Here is a 15597-nt window from a genome sequence, read left to right on the forward strand (position 1 = left end):
TGTAGACTATAATTTACCTAGCTAGGACACTTTTCGAAATGGGATTAGGATGCCTCTGAATTGATTTCTATCAATGAAATTAAAAAAATGTATCAGCAAGTTACAGAGATCTCCAGAGAATGATGGCCTTATTATACACATTTTCAGGAGGATATTGTTGAATTTATATTTAATGTCTTTAAGGAAGCAATTGATTTAGGGGTCCTGCCTGTTTCTATGACACAAGGCCTCGTTTCTGTAATCCCCAAACTAAACACGGATCCTATAATGTTAAAAATTGGAGACATATCACATGACTGAACAATAATGGAAAGCTACTTGCAGCCATCTTTGCAGAAAGACTTAAAGGTCTTGACCAAATCATTGCTGATACCCAGTCTGTTTATGCACTCTTGTATATTTCTGTTTTTGTACATATACATATATATATCTATATATACAGTGCCTTGCGAAAGTATTCGGACCCCTTGAACTTTGCGACCTTTTGCCACATTTCAGGCTTCAAACATAAAGATATAAAACTGTATTTTTTTGTGAAGAATCAACAACAAGTGGGACACAATCATGAAGTGGAACGACATTTATTGGATATTTCAAACTTTTTTAACAAATCATAAACTGAAAAATTGGGCGTGCAAAATTATTCAGCCCCTTTACTTTCAGTGCAGCAAACTCTCTCCAGAAGTTCAGTGAGGATCTCTGAATGATCCAATGTTGACCTAAAATGACTAATGATGATAAATACAATCCACCTGTGTGTAATCAAGTCTTCGTATAAATGCACCTGCACTGTGATAGTCTCAGAGGTCCGTTAAAAGCGCAGAGAGCATCATGAAGAACAAGGAACACACCAGGCAGGTCCGAGATACTGTTGTGAAGAAGTTTAAAGCCGAATTTGGATACAAAAATATTTCCCAAGCTTTAAACATCCCAAGGAGCACTGTGCAAGCGATAATATTGAAATGGAAGGAGTATCAGACCACTGCAAATCTACCAAGACCTGGCCGTTCCTCTAAACTTTCAGCTCATACAAGGAGAAGACTGATCAGAGATGCAGCCAAGAGGCCCATGATCACTCTGGATGAACTGCAGAGATCTACAGCTGAGGTGGGAGACTCTGTCCATAGGACAACAATCAGTCGTATATTGCACAAATCTGGCCTTTATGGAAGAGTGGCAAGAAAGCCATTTCTTAAAGATATCCATAAAAAGTGTTGTTTAAAGTTTGCCACAAGCCACCTGGGAGACACACCAAACATGTGGAAGAAGGTGCTCTGGTCAGATGAAACTTTTTGGCAACAATGCAAAACGTTATGTTTGGCGTAAAAGCAACACAGCTCATCACCCTGAACACACCATCCCCACTGTCAAACATGGTGGTGGAAGCATCATGGTTTGGGCCTGCTTTTCTTCAGCAGGGACAGGGAAGATGGATGGAGCCAAATACAGGACCATTCTGGAAGAAAACCTGATGGAGTCTGCAAAAGACCTGAGACTGGGACGGAGATTTGTCTTCCAACAAGACAATGATCCAAAACATAAAGCAAAATCTACAATGGAATGGTTCAAAAATAAACATATCCAGGTGTTAGAATGGCCAAGTCAAAGTCCAGACCTGAATCCAATCGAGAATCTGTGGAAAGAATTGAAAACTGCTGTTCACAAATGCTCTCCATCCAACCTCACTGAGCTCGAGCTGTTTTGCAAGGAGGAATGGGAAAAAATGTCAGTCTCTCGATGTGCAAAACTGATAGAGACATACCCCAAGCGACTTACAGCTGTAATCGCAGCAAGAGGTGGCGCTACAAAGTATTAACTTAAGGGGGCTGAATCATTTTGCACGCCCAATTTTTCAGTTTTTGATTTGTTAAAAAAGTTTGAAATATCCAATAAATGTCGTTCCACTTCATGATTGTGTCCCACTTGTTGTTGATTCTTCACAAAAAAATACAGTTTTATATCTTTATGTTTGAAGCCTGAAATGTGGCAAAAGGTCGCAAAGTTCAAGGGGGCCGAATACTTTCGCAAGGCACTGTATATACACACATATATATGTACATATACATACATACATATATATATATATATATATACATATAAGGCCATCATTCTCTGGAGATATATATACATATATATACACACAGTTGAAGTCGGAAGTTGACACTTACGCTTAGCCAAATACATTTAAACGTTTGCCACTACTTTGGAAGTATGCTTGGGGTCATTGTCCATTTGGAAGACCCATTTGCAACCAAGCTTTAACTTCCCGACTGATGTCTTGAGATGTTGTTTCAATATATCCACATAATTTTCCTTCCTCATGATGCCATCTATTTAGTGAAGTGCACCAGTCCCTCCTGTAGCAAAGCACCCCCACAACATGATGCTGCCACCCTCGTGCTTCACGGTTGGGATGGTGTTCTTCAGCTTGCAAGCCTCCCCCTTTTTCCTCCAAACATAACGATGGTCATTATGGCCAAACAGTTCTAGTTTTGTTTCATCAGACCAGAGGACATTTCTCCAAAAAGTATGATCTTTGTCCCCATGTGCAGTTGCAAACCGTAGTCTGGCTTTTTTATGGCGGTTTTGGAGCAGTGACTTCTTCCTTGCTGAGCGGCCTTTCAGGTTATGTCGATTTAGGACTCGTTTTAATGTGGATATAGATACTTTTGTACCTATTTCCTCCAGCATCTTCACAAGGTCCTTTGCTGTTGTTCTGGGATTGATTTGCATTTTTCGCACCAAAATATGTTCATCTCTAGAAGACAGAATGCATCTCCTTCCTGAGCGGTATGACGGCTGTGTGGTCCCATGGGGTTTATACTTGCGTACTATTGTTTGTACAGATGAACGTGGTACCTTCCGGCGTTTGGAAATTTCTCCCAAGGATGAACCAGACTTGTGGATGTCTAAAATTTCCCCATGATGTCAAGCAAAGAGGCACTGAGTTTGAAGGTAGGCCTTGAAATACAGCCACAGGTACACCTCAAATTAACTCAAATGATGTCAATTAGCCTATCAGAAGCTTCTAAAGCCATGACATAATTTCTGGAATTTTCCAAGCTGTTTAAAGGCACAGTCAACTTAGTGTATGTAAACTTCTGACCCACTGGAATTGTGATACAGTGAATTATAAGTGAAATCATCTGTCTGTAAACAATTGTTGGAAAAATTACTTGTGTCGTGCACAAAGTTGATGTCCTAACCGACTCGACAAAACTATAGTTTGTTATAAAGACATTTGTGGAGTGGTTGAAGAACGAGTTTTAATGACTCCAACTTAAGTGTATGTAAACTTCCGACTTCAACTGCATATAAAAAAAGTATTTGCTTCAAAACAACCATCCGTACCACTAGGTGGTGTTAAGTACTGGTTTGAAACAATATATTGACAGCAAGTGAACCAACAAGGAAGAGAACGGTACACCACAGGGGGAGCATGACTAGTCCTCTGTTGTTCTCAGTCATGATCAATGATGTTTACTCTCAGGTACAGTCGGACATTGGGAGGTCGTTATTTGCAGATGATGGGGCCTTATGGAAGAGGGGAAGAAATGTGCAATACAGGAAGCAATTGATGAGGCAGAGCTACAAGCATTAATGTGGGGATTCAGGTTCCCTGTAGAGAACTCAAGACAGTGTTCTTTACCAGGAGGAAGGTGGGAGATGAGGTATGCTTGAGGTTATATGTGAGAAACTTGGAGAGGGTGGGGGCCTTCAGGTTCCTTGGGGTATACTTTGACACTAGACTGACCTGGACAGAACACATTGAGAGAGTGGTGGGAAAGTGTAAGAAGGTGCAAAATGTGATGCGCTGTCTGATGGGGCAGGAGTAGACTATGGCAGTATAGCTTATGGTTCAGCAACCCGGACATCATTGGAAAGGCTAGGTGTCATACAGGGGCAAGGACTCAGAATATGTAGTGAGGCATTTCGGACGTCCCCAGTCTCTGCACTACAGGTGGAGATGGGGGATATGTCGTTGCAGATTAGGAGACAGCAGCTGGCAATTCATTGTTGGATCAACCTACAGGGACATGGGGTTTCTCATCCTGCAAAAGGGATTTTACAGGCATGCTGGGAACATGAGCGAAGACAGAACACAAGCTTTGGGTGGGTGGGTAATATCCAGGCGAAGGAAATGGGATTGTATAGAAGGGAGTTTAGTCCAACAGTAGTTATTCCTGTGAATCCATCATGGCTATTGCCAACTCCAGTAGTTGATCTAGAAGTGTTGGAGAGACCAAAGAAAGATAGGGAGGGTGTTGATCCATCTGATTTGTTTAAGAGATGTCTGGATACTGTGTATCAGGATTTTGTGGCCATTTACACAGATGGTTCAAAAGATCAAAGGACAGGACGTACTGGGTCAGTATTTGTAGTTCAGGAATGTGGGGTGGAAGTCAGAAAACATATTACAGATCATCTGGCTATATATACGGCGGAGCTGATGGTCATACTGTTGGGCCTTGCAGTGGGTGGAGGAAGTCAAGCCAGCCAGAGTGGTTAATTGCTCTGATTCATGTGCAGTGTTAATGAGTCTCCAGTCATTTAGATCAACTAGCAGACAAGATCCGCTTGATGAGGTGCTACAAACCCATGGAAATATTAGACAGATGGGTATACAGATAAGATTTACTTGGGTCCCAGCCCATGTGGGGGTGGAGGGGAACGAGGCAGTTGATGTACTGGCTAAACAAGCACACAGTATCAGAGGGAGAGAGAGGCCGAGATTTAGTATGAGGGAGATGAGGATACAGGAAATTAGTTTAAAGAGTATATTGAGTAGAACGTCATTAGATATAGTCTCAAAAATATATATTTTTTAAGAACAACGGTGCTGCCCGGTAGGATTTAGTTTCTCTCTGTCTCTGGCCCACACTCCACTACAGTAAGCGGCGGTAATGCACCATAACGTTGGATGCCAACCGCCGATAAACCCCACCGAAGAACAAGAACAAGGAAGAGGTGTTTCAATTGGCAAAGAGATAGGGAACGTGGCCTTAGCTAAAGAGAACGTTCTTAAATGAGAAACGACCAGTCTTCATAGATCGAAAACAGCATACACGTCTCCTTTGGGTTGGACAACTTGCAAACATGGCGGATGTTGATCAAGGATCGGTCTTACCCAGCGAAACTTCACCTCTCATTCTGGATGGCCTGAATTCTACCGACTCAAATGGTACGGACGCTGTCAACGCGACTGTGGCCAAGTTTGTGGCGACACCGGAGGGAACGGCACTGGCATATGGCAGCCTTGTTTTTATGGCTCTGTTGCCCATCTTCTTCGGTGCACTGCGATCAGTCAACTGTGGCAAAAGCAAGGTAACGTTAACATTATAGCAATGTACAAGTAGCTAGCTAACTAACCGTAGCTAGGTAGTTTACGCAGCTAACAGTGGGAAGCGCTAAACTGTTGGATCCTGTTGTTGGGCCATAAACAAAGGATGCAACGATCCTCATTCAGCTGTCAAGTGTCTCGCACACAAGTCTCATGCAGCACTAGCCAGATGTCACTCACATTACACAGTCAGTCTTTCTGTTCTATATCCAGACAAGTCTGATGTAGCTAGCCAGTTAGCTAGGCATGGCTAGCTAGCTAACATCAGTAATGAATGACTGGCAGGCCTTGACTCGGGCTGCCATGAACCATATGTTCACCCAATTTGCCTGAGCGTTTGCTTGCTTAATTTACTGGTTAGATTGTTTTGTTTTTGTTGAATGGTCAATGTTATTTTTAATCCTGCCATCTAGCTAGCTGGCATGATGTTCATTCATTTCAGCCAGGTTGTCACTGCCAAGTCTTTAGTAGGTGATGGAGAGACGTGCAAGGGTTTAGGCGATTTTTATTTGTTTTGACATGAGTGGATACGTTTAGGTAAACCCATTTCCATTGCTTCTCAGTTAATTTCTAGCCACGCCCTAGCCTATTCTTTTCTCTGAAGCCCTTCTGACACTTGCTCAATGTATAGTAGGAATATGCAAATCAGTATCATTTTCACAACTACACGTGTCAAACAGCCATCACTATTGGTCTTTTAGTCAGTGGTGGAGGGAAAGGGATGATGACGCATGACTTGGTTGTCTGTTGACATGACTGATAACAGGCTTTTTGAGTGGTGTGAAATTAAGTAACTTTTCTGGTGGTTGTGAACTAACTGGTACCCTGCTGCAGTCCTTCCTGTGTGGTTGGTTGCTGCCTCAGCTCGACTCTTCCCTGGTGCTTACTATAGATGACCTACTATATGTTTACTGCATACCCAGCTTATGACTTTCTGAACACTTATTTCATCCTTAGGTTGCTGGAGAAAATGGTTGCGATTATGAGTACAGAGTGAGTATTAGAACTGATACTCAGAACACGCACTGTCAGTCGACAGTATTTTTATTTAAACATATTTTTCCTCTCATACTGACACCTCATTGTTCGTGGCAATCTTCAAGATGCTTCATGACAGTGTGTCGCTATGTGTGTATGTCTCCCATTTGTGTGTAAAATCATTTTGGTTATTAGGCACCAAGTGTCAAGGTTTGGGCCTCAGCATAGTCCTGCTTTGTGCCCAATCAATGAGGATTGTCGTGTACAGGCCAAGTCCCCTTGACCAGAATCACACTGAACAGGTTGGGTGAACTTTGGAAGGGTTCAAGGACGGTGCTATAGAAGAAACTGACACTGAAGGTGATATGTTAAAGGCCTCTATCTAGTATCAACTGGAGATGTGGTCTTTAGAATGAATCGCTCGTTCGTTGCAGTCCTGTCTTGTTACTTGCTACTCATCGCACCACAATGACCCATTTTAATTATATTCCCTGTGCAGATTAGCTAATTTCATTCAGATAGGTTTATGTCTAGTGGGACACGAACATGTGACCTAACTACTTATTTTGTGAAGAACTAGAATTAGTCTGTGATGAGATGAGGCACTAAAGGTTATGACTGTGATTTAGTAAGAGACAGATTGATATGGTCTAGTGCTTTCTCTCTGAAGAGGAACTTTGGCCATGTGCTTTGAGAATGTTCATGCTTTTGTGTGTTTTTGAAGGTACTTAGGAAGTGTGTGTGTGTGTGTGTGTGTGTTATATGCATTCTTGTCCACTCAACCCTTGTTTCTGTCTCTTCCCAGAACTCCTCAGACATGCCAGAGACCATCACAGGCAGAGATGCTGCACGGTTCCCCATAATCGCCAGCTGCACCCTCTTCGGCCTCTACCTCTTCTTCAAAGTGAGCATCATCACTCGCAACACTTCCTATGCTTTGTCCTGAATCGTTTCGTGCATTATTACATTTGAATAAGCTACTGCTTTCCCCTCCAACCTCCCACATATCGCTGTACCTCTGCTTTACTGTATCTGTGTTGCTCATTGCTTGCACCCCATGCTCACATCATGCATGCTGTCCTTATTGATTCACTTTTTTCAGCTCCCTGATCAAGAGCGAGGGAGGCTAGTGGTGTTATACTGTGGAGAAGGGTGGAATTCGTAATACTAAATGAATTTACCTCGTTTCAATCAGATTTTCTCACAAGAGTACATCAACTTGCTGCTGTCAATGTATTTCTTTGTCCTGGGGATTTTGGCACTGTCTCATACAATGAGGTGAGAGGCTTGATTTATTTCATATCACTTTATTAATTAAGATCTCCTTTCACGTTAGATGACTTGGATTATATAGCCTGTCTCAACATAATTTCTGCCTCTCTCGATTAGTCCCTTCATGAACAGGATCTTCCCTGCTAACATTCCCATCAAGCAGTACCAGCTGCTCTTCACTCAGGGCTCAGGAGAGACCAAAGAAGGTAAGGATGAAATGGAATGAAAGAGCTAGGGACAGTGATATGGTAAATACCCTGTAAAAGCACGTATGTTTTATGAATAGCTGGATGTTTGTCAATGATGACGCTCCCTCCCACAGAAATTGTCAACTATGAGTTTGACACCAAGGACATGATCTGCCTGGTCATCAGCACTGTGGTTGGGGTCTGGTACATCCTCAAGAAGGTCAGTTGAAGTTAAACTACAGCGTGTTAAAATAGTGTAATTTAAAAAAAAAAATGTTTATGGCATGGCGATTTAGTTTGGGGTGTAGAGGATGACTGTGTTGCACTGGGTTTTCACCAACAATTAATTTGTCGTGAGAAGTTCCGGCCCCATTAGTTTTCAACGAGGGCACGCAGGGAAATGTGCAGGGGATTGTGGGAAGATGAGCGGCGAGAACGCTGCAACAGGAGCGCTAGAAAAAGTTGAGCTCTACTTTATGCAAATTTGAAGCGTTGGAGCGACGTGTTTGGTGAAAACCCAATGTTAGTTTGTCCTCGATAAAACGTTGAAGACACCAAATGGTCAGGTGTACTAACAGAGCTGTAATTGGCTGCAGAACATTTCCACAGTGTTTCTTTCAATGCTCTCTATGGTTGGGTTCATCTCTGTCTTCTGTTTGGGTGTTGTGGATGTTTTTGTTTGATAAAGTGTTCTTTGGTTCTTCCCAGCACTGGATTGCCAACAACCTCTTTGGCCTGGCGTTCGCCCTGAATGGGGTGGAGCTTCTGCACCTAAACAATGTCAGTACTGGTTGCATCCTGCTGGGGGGGCTGTTTGTCTATGATGTCTTCTGGGTAAGTCTGCCAAATAACCCCAACACTGCACTACTAGGCTACACACCAGAGGGGTATACTACACAGTGGGATCAACTTGGATAAATAACCAAAAATAAGAAAGCTCAATGCAGTTTGTTTTTGATGGTGAGTCAATTAGACCGTGCACATTTCAAGCTTATTTAGAAAAATTCATATATTTAGGCAAGTTAGCTGGCTAACTCATTGATCCTGCTTTGAAGTATACCCCTTAGGCCATGCCAAAATGTTAAGCTTGGCGAATTGACTCACTTGAATAAACAACCGTTCTCCCTGTAGGTGTTTGGCACCAATGTCATGGTTACCGTGGCCAAGTCGTTCGAGGCACCCATTAAGTGTGAGTCAAGGGACCTTTAAATTGTAAAATATCAATGCAATCAATATTTATAGACAGTATTTCATGTGTAACCTTACATTTACATAGCACCCATTAAATCATTTTGTTAGTCTCACAGACAGTTAAGTATATGGCTGTCTGAAAAGCTGCATCTATCACCCCAGTCACTGTGGAGCAACTACTGTCATCGTGTGTGTGCTCTGCTTTTGGTCTCTGTAATTAGATCACATCTGACATATGGTGACATAGTTATTTCTTCCTCTTTCTCCCTCTTCTCTCAATCTCAGTGGTGTTTCCCCAGGACCTGTTTGAGAAGGGTCTAGGTGCCAATCAATTTGCCATGCTGGGTCTTGGAGATATTGTCATTCCAGGCAAGTCAACCTTCCCCTCACTCAGCAGTAGCTTCTAATTTTATGTAGTTATTGGCTTGTGACATCCACTTGAGAGCAATACTCCGGCATTACATCTAACACTTCGCGCTGAAGCGTATTTTTCTTCGAAAGGCGTCCGCGTGCTTCCCATCCGAAACAGTTATTTCATACATATATTATGACATTTTGTGACGTTATCGTCTTCGGTAAGTTTTTTTTTTTTTTCGGTTGTTGCACCGACATTTCTGAAATTAATGACACCTCAAGAAATCTCTTAGATTAGACAAACTACCTCGACTAACCTGTACTCCCGCATATTGACTTGGTACACGCCCTGTATACATTTTCTTAAGTCTTTTTCTTGAACTGCATTGTTGGTGAAGGGCTTGTAAGTAAGCATTTCACGGTAAGGTCTACACATTTGAATGAAATTTGATTTGAAATTAGACTATTTTGAGGAAATGTATACTGGCTATAACATTTCAAAATGGACAAACAGTACTATTGCTGCTTTTTTTTTAATTTTTCAAGTTAAGGTCTTTTAAGGGAGTATGCGAGCACACTCCATTTCGCCTAGCTGAACTGAAGCATGCTGACACCTTAAGAGCACTGGCCCCTCTGTTAATGTGAATATTGCATTTATTTTCCCAGGTATCTTCATTGCTCTACTCCTCCGCTTTGATGTCAGGTGAGCACTAACTCTTCTCCTTCCAGATCCTCGCTCTCCCTGCCCAGTCTCGTTGTTTCCAGCTGTTTAATGTTCTCTCTGTACCCTGCCCCCTCCAGTCTGAAGAAGAACACCAGGACCTACTTCTACACCAGCTTCCTGGCCTACATCTTTGGCCTGGGTATGACCATCTGGGTCATGCACACCTTTAAACATGCCCAGGTGAGCGAGGCACAGACTCCCAGTTCACACTCGTGACATGCAGTTGAAAGCGTTACCTTTATGTTGAGATTTGGCTGCTACTGACTGGGTGACTTGTCTCACTCTCTCTTCCTTCCCAGCCTGCCTTGCTGTACCTGGTCCCAGCCTGTATTGGATTCCCGGTGGTTGTAGCTCTGTTGAAAGGAGAACTGACCGAGATGTTCAGGTAATAATATAATACCTTCCCTGTTTCCAGCATGGCATTTCTTAGTCAGTTTTGAGCTCATCACCAGGAGTATTGAACATTTCTCCTGTTCCACCATGCAGCACCAGATAGTAGGCTTGGGTGGTATACCATATACCTACAGTGCATTCGGGAAAGTATTCAGACCACTTAACTTTTCCACATTTTGTTACTTTACAGCCTTATTCTAGAATTGATTTATTTCCTCAACAAATCTACACACAATACCCCATAATGCAAAAAAGTATTAAAATAAAAATAAGTATCCAGAACCTTTACTCAGTACTTTGTTGAAGCTCCTTTAGCAGCGATTACAGACTAAAGTCTTCTTGGGTATGACGCTACAAGCTTGGCACACCTGTATTTGGGGAGTTTCTTGCATTCGTCTCTGCAGATCCCCTCAAGCTCTGTCAGGTTGGATGGGGAGCATTGCTGCACAGATATTTTCAGGTCTCTCCAGTTGTTCGATCAGGTTCAAATCCGGGCTCTGGCTGGGCCACTTAAGGACATTCAGAGACTTGTCCCAAAGCTACGCCTGTGTTGTCTTGGCTGTGTGCTTTTAGGTCATTGTCCTGTTGGAAGGTGAACCTTTGCCCCAGTCAGGTCCTGAGAGCTCTGGAGCAGGTTTCAAGGATGGCGTGCTGCAGAGATGGTTGTCTTTCTGGAAGGTTCTCCCATCTACACAGAGGAAATCTGGAGCTCTGTCAAAGAGACTACCTCCCTGACCAAGGCCCTTCTCCCTCGGTTGCTCAGTTTGGCCGGGCGGCCAGCTCTAGGAAGAGTTTAAAAGATGGCCACGGTGTTCTTCGGGACCACCAATGCTGCAGAAATGTTTTGGTACCCGTCCCCAGATCTGTGCCTCAACACAATCCTGTCTCCGAGCTCTACGGACAATTCCTTCGATCTCATGGCTTTGTTTTTACTCTGCAATGAACGCAAGAGAAGTGACACAATTTCACCTGGTTAATATTGCCTGCTAACCTGAATTTCTTTTAGCTAAATATGCAGGTTTAAAAATGTACTTCTGTGTAGTGATTTTAAGAAAGTCATTGATGTTTATGGTTAGGTACACATTGGAGCAACGATAAGCACCACAACGATTATATGCAACGCAGGACATGCTAGATAAACTAGTAATATCATCAGCAACGTGTGAACGTATGATTGATTGTTTTTATAAGATAAGTTTAATGCTAGCTAGCAACTTACCTTGGCTTACTGCATTCGCGTAACAGGCAGTCTCCTCGTGGAGTGCAATGTAATCAGGTGGTTAGAGCGTTGGACTAGTTAACTGTAAGGTTGCAAGATTGAATCCCCCAAGCTGACAAGGTGTAAATCTGTCGTTCTGCCCCTGAACGATGCAGGTAACCCACCGTTCCTAGGCCGTCATTGAAAATAAGAATGTTGTTCTTAACTGACTTGCCAAGTTAAATAAAGATTTAAATAAAGGTGTAAAAAAAAAAAAAAATTCTGCCAAATCGGTGTCCAAAAATACAGATTTTCTGATTATGAAAACTTGAAATCGGCCCTAATTAAACAGCCATTCCGATTAATCGGTCGACCTCTAATGTGGATAGAGAGCCAGTACTGTTCTTCCTTGAGACAAACATTTGTCAAAACGCTTGTAAATGTCGTAACTCACCAAAATTACATTCTGTAGCTCCTACCTATATATGTATAACTTTATGATCAGGATTCCCTGTCTTTGCATTTAATTTTTGTTTGGGCTTGTTAGCACATTTAGCTAGCAACCTCCATGGAAATTCGATATTACGTGTTCTAATTTTGTTAGCGTTCTGGTAATAGACGCCCAATGTAAATCCCAGGGTGAGAGGACTGTATGACAATCTGGATACCGCTCAACCCTACCAATTATTGCTATTGGTGTCTTTAAAAAAAATATATATATATATATTTTTTTAAGTAGTTGGTTGCCTTTCTCTTAATCTTGACATTTGTGCCTCCAAGATTATTCAGCATGAAAACTTCATTTTACTTTTATTTAAAAAAAAGTATATCTTCACTCATCATATAAACCTTTGCCACCTATTGCTCTCCCCTCCTCCAGACTCAACGATTATTGACATGAGTACAATGATATATAAATCATTCTTCCACCTAGTGCTGCTTGGAGTATTATGTGTGAATGGCTCTATCATGCACCTACTCTTCCATGCATACACTACTGGGTCAGGATCAGGCCTTGGTCTCCCTAGACTGTAATCCCAGCACGGTGACTTGGGCTGTGGAGGCTCTGACTGCTACTAGCCATAATGACAGCAGAGGTTAGACACCCAGCTGGGGCAGCGGCTGGCCTGGGTAGGGGAGGGAGAGGAAACATTCCCCAAACCTCTCCTGCCAGAAATGTCACCTCCGCCTCGCTTGTTATTCGCCATGGTAAAAACAATGCCATGACCTTGGGGTGGCACAAAGTATGTGGAGATAGGGTTAGAGACCTGGGTGTCAGCTGGCTGTGCCACAGCTTGGTGCTAACTGCTAACCTTCCTCCTGGTCATTGTACTTTGACTGGTTCCCATCTGTCACACTGCTGGCGTTTCTGACTAGACACTCATTCTTTATTCACTTCTGTGTTCAGTCTTGCAAAGCACTTCATCTCTTCATTTTCAGCACCTTTGTAGAGCTGTGAATTCACTTTGGCATACTAGTCTTTTCTCTCTACTGTGTTTCTCTGCTGTACAACTCACTGGCCATCCTACTACTCTTCCTCTTCTTCCTGCTCAGCTATGAGTCCTCAGAGGAGGTGTTGCCACACACACCCCGGCTCACACACTACCCCACCGTGTCAGGCTCTCCCGCCAGCCTGGCTAACTCAATGCAGAGCTCCTCCTCGCCACGCCGGCGACGCAACAACCCACCTATGTAGTGACCAGATCACCTCTCACCCGGGCAGGTACGCCCCATGTCTCCCCCACCCTGCCCTGACATCACCCTGCCCTGACATGACTCTGTCATCAACCCTGGCTTGCCTGGCGTTCAGTGTCCTTCCCTCTGTTTCTCTCTCCTACTCTGACCCTCAACACCAGAGCTCTGTGGACGGGCCTCTGGCACTGGCAGATGCAATCTCTCTCTCTCCTTTGAACGAAATGTCAATATCAGGCTTTTCCTGAGAAGTGACCTCGGTCCAGGGAATGGTTCAACTCAGTTTAGTGAACCTGGGCCTATCTGGCCCAAACCCAACCTTTTTTTTTTTTCCCTGAAGCATTGCTCATAAGTTACTTTGGCTGAGTATGATTCAGATGCCCCACTAGTCATGTCCAGTCATTCTCCAGGCATGCAGCTCTCCCACATCTTTTTGTTGTGTTTGTTGGAGTCCCAGGCCTGCTTTGGATTCCTCACTCCCATTGGTGTATTTATTTGGTATCAACATAAAACACGTTCATGTTTATTTTCAGTAATCATACAGTTGTGTGCAGTGGATTGTGAAATCTCCAAGTTGTTAGTCATCATTTGTCTCCTTTAATTGAAAACATTTTCTTTCTATTCTTTTCCACCACTCTGACAGGTACGAGGAAGTCTCTCCGGAAGACGCTGCAGCGAAAGAAGAGATCACAGAGGCTGAGAAAAAAGATAAATGACGACAGTTTCCAGAAGCTCGTCCATCACTGGCTGCCACCACATTTCACATCAGCCCACCTCTCTACACGTTTCCCAAGTGCCGTGCTGTACAGGGAAACGGCTGGTTTATTAAGTAACTGTTTTGACATTGGGATATTTTGAAGTTCAAAAGTGGTTTGTTACACAAATTGTACAACAGCTTATCCGGTGTCTGTTTCTTCTATATTTTTTGTTGTTATTTTATTTGAAAGGCCAGAATTTTAAAACGGAATAAGTGTTGTTGTTTAGGGGAGGGGAAGGGGGGGGTTCTGCAATATCACAGGAAGCTGAACATGTTTTTTATTTTAATTTTCAGAAACATTTTACTCTCCCAGCCTGATTTATTTGCAATGATTGTCTAGTTTGATCTCTGTACCAAGTCCATTCTTGGTTTTGATATACAAATGCCTTTGTCATAGAGAATGTGAAGTATAATAGGATGGTGTTAGGGACGCGGGAGATGAGTTTACCATTGTGCCATACACGCTTCACATGGACGTTAACCCCATGGAACTCGACCGTTGGTATCTATATGAATGGCACCTGGCTTCTCTGGTCTGGAAGTCTTTGGCTTCAACAAAGACATCTAACTATGTACTACTGTACTAGTCTCAATGTATAATTGTGCCAATTTAGTCATGTGTGTAAGTACATGGTACCTGACATGTTAGTCAGTATAGTGGTAATAATAGCTCAAGAGTTCAGATCATAGCATTAAGAAGTAACTGAACTTGGGAAATCGATCACATTTTGATATTTTTATGCACATTTGCTATGACACTACTATTTACGTGAGTCATACTCTGTCATGTCAAATCAGAGAAGTCTGTTATATGGAAACTATGTTTAGTATTGTAGTTAGAGGTCCCATGCAGTGACTGAAATGTACCTGCAGGTGGAGACAGTGTCAAAAGAACCATGTCTCCTCAGAGAGGAGACCAAAGGACCAAATAATTCCTCCTCTTGCTTTAGGTTGTAAGTGCTTTGCTTTAATAATGTATTTTCTTTCTGGCCTTTTGCAGTTTGGCGCAGTGTGTTTCAGGTTCAGAAAGACAAGGGAGAAGCTTTTTCATTTTAGGGCTTTAAGATGGAGCAGTTTTGGTAAAGATCATGTCCACATCCTGCCTGGTGAAGTTCAGTAACCCTATCATTTTAAGAAATGTACTTTTTTCTCTTCTTTTTTTCTCCTATTGTACTTGTGCAAGTCAAAGTTTATGATTCTATGTTCAAGAACCGATATCTATTTTGTTTGCAATAAATGTGGGCGTATATCACCGTAGAGAACCATAACCAATGTGGGCGTATATCACCGTAGAGAACCATAACCAATGTGGGCGTATATCACCGTAGAGAACCATAACCAATGTGGGCGTATATCACCGTAGAGAACCATAACCAATGTGGGCGTATATCACCGTAGAGAACCATAACCAATGTGTGGGTCTTTTTCCTTACCCTAGTTGTACTGATGTCGACACACCCACACCTGGCTTATTGTGGTTAATTAACTGGTGATTATAAATAATATTGA

General features: G+C 42.7%; 1 protein-coding gene across 3 annotated transcripts; it reads left to right on the forward strand.

The window, feature by feature from the left end:
- Nucleotides 1–3598: 3598 nt before the first annotated feature.
- LOC110532284 (histocompatibility (minor) 13) lies at nucleotides 3599–15356 on the forward strand. 3 transcript variants are annotated; one of them, XM_021616031.3, is made up of 14 exons: nucleotides 4708–5325; nucleotides 6299–6334; nucleotides 7125–7223; nucleotides 7515–7597; nucleotides 7709–7797; nucleotides 7914–7999; nucleotides 8488–8613; nucleotides 8911–8968; nucleotides 9256–9339; nucleotides 9991–10027; nucleotides 10126–10228; nucleotides 10348–10433; nucleotides 13194–13362; nucleotides 13975–15356. In XM_021616031.3, exons 1-13 carry the CDS (start codon nucleotides 5098–5100, stop codon nucleotides 13333–13335), a joined length of 1257 nt encoding a protein of 418 aa, XP_021471706.1. In that variant the 5' UTR covers nucleotides 4708–5097; the 3' UTR covers nucleotides 13336–13362; nucleotides 13975–15356. The 3 variants fall into 3 exon arrangements, with proteins under 3 accessions (XP_021471709.1, XP_021471708.1, XP_021471706.1); XM_021616033.3 differs by lacking the exon at nucleotides 13194–13362 and having other exon boundaries at nucleotides 4679–5325; XM_021616034.3 differs by lacking the exons at nucleotides 6299–6334; nucleotides 13194–13362 and having other exon boundaries at nucleotides 3599–5325.
- The last annotated feature ends 241 nt before the right edge of the window (nucleotides 15357–15597 follow it).

Source organism: Oncorhynchus mykiss, chromosome 9, assembly GCF_057628025.1.
Source record: "Oncorhynchus mykiss isolate SJ-2025 chromosome 9, ASM5762802v1, whole genome shotgun sequence".
Classification (NCBI taxonomy): Eukaryota; Metazoa; Chordata; class Actinopteri; order Salmoniformes; family Salmonidae; genus Oncorhynchus; species Oncorhynchus mykiss.

Excerpts from the sequence above, each read along its gene's own strand:
- LOC110532284 (XM_021616031.3), top strand. The coding sequence starts at position 5,098 with ATGGCGGATGTTGATCAAGGATCGGTCTTACCCAGCGAAACTTCACCT. Across the intron at positions 7,598-7,708 it reads GCACTGTCTCATACAATGAG|TCCCTTCATGAACAGGATCT; the intron begins GTGAGAGGCTTG and ends TCTCTCGATTAG. Across the intron at positions 10,434-13,193 it reads GAACTGACCGAGATGTTCAG|CTATGAGTCCTCAGAGGAGG; the intron begins GTAATAATATAA and ends CTTCCTGCTCAG.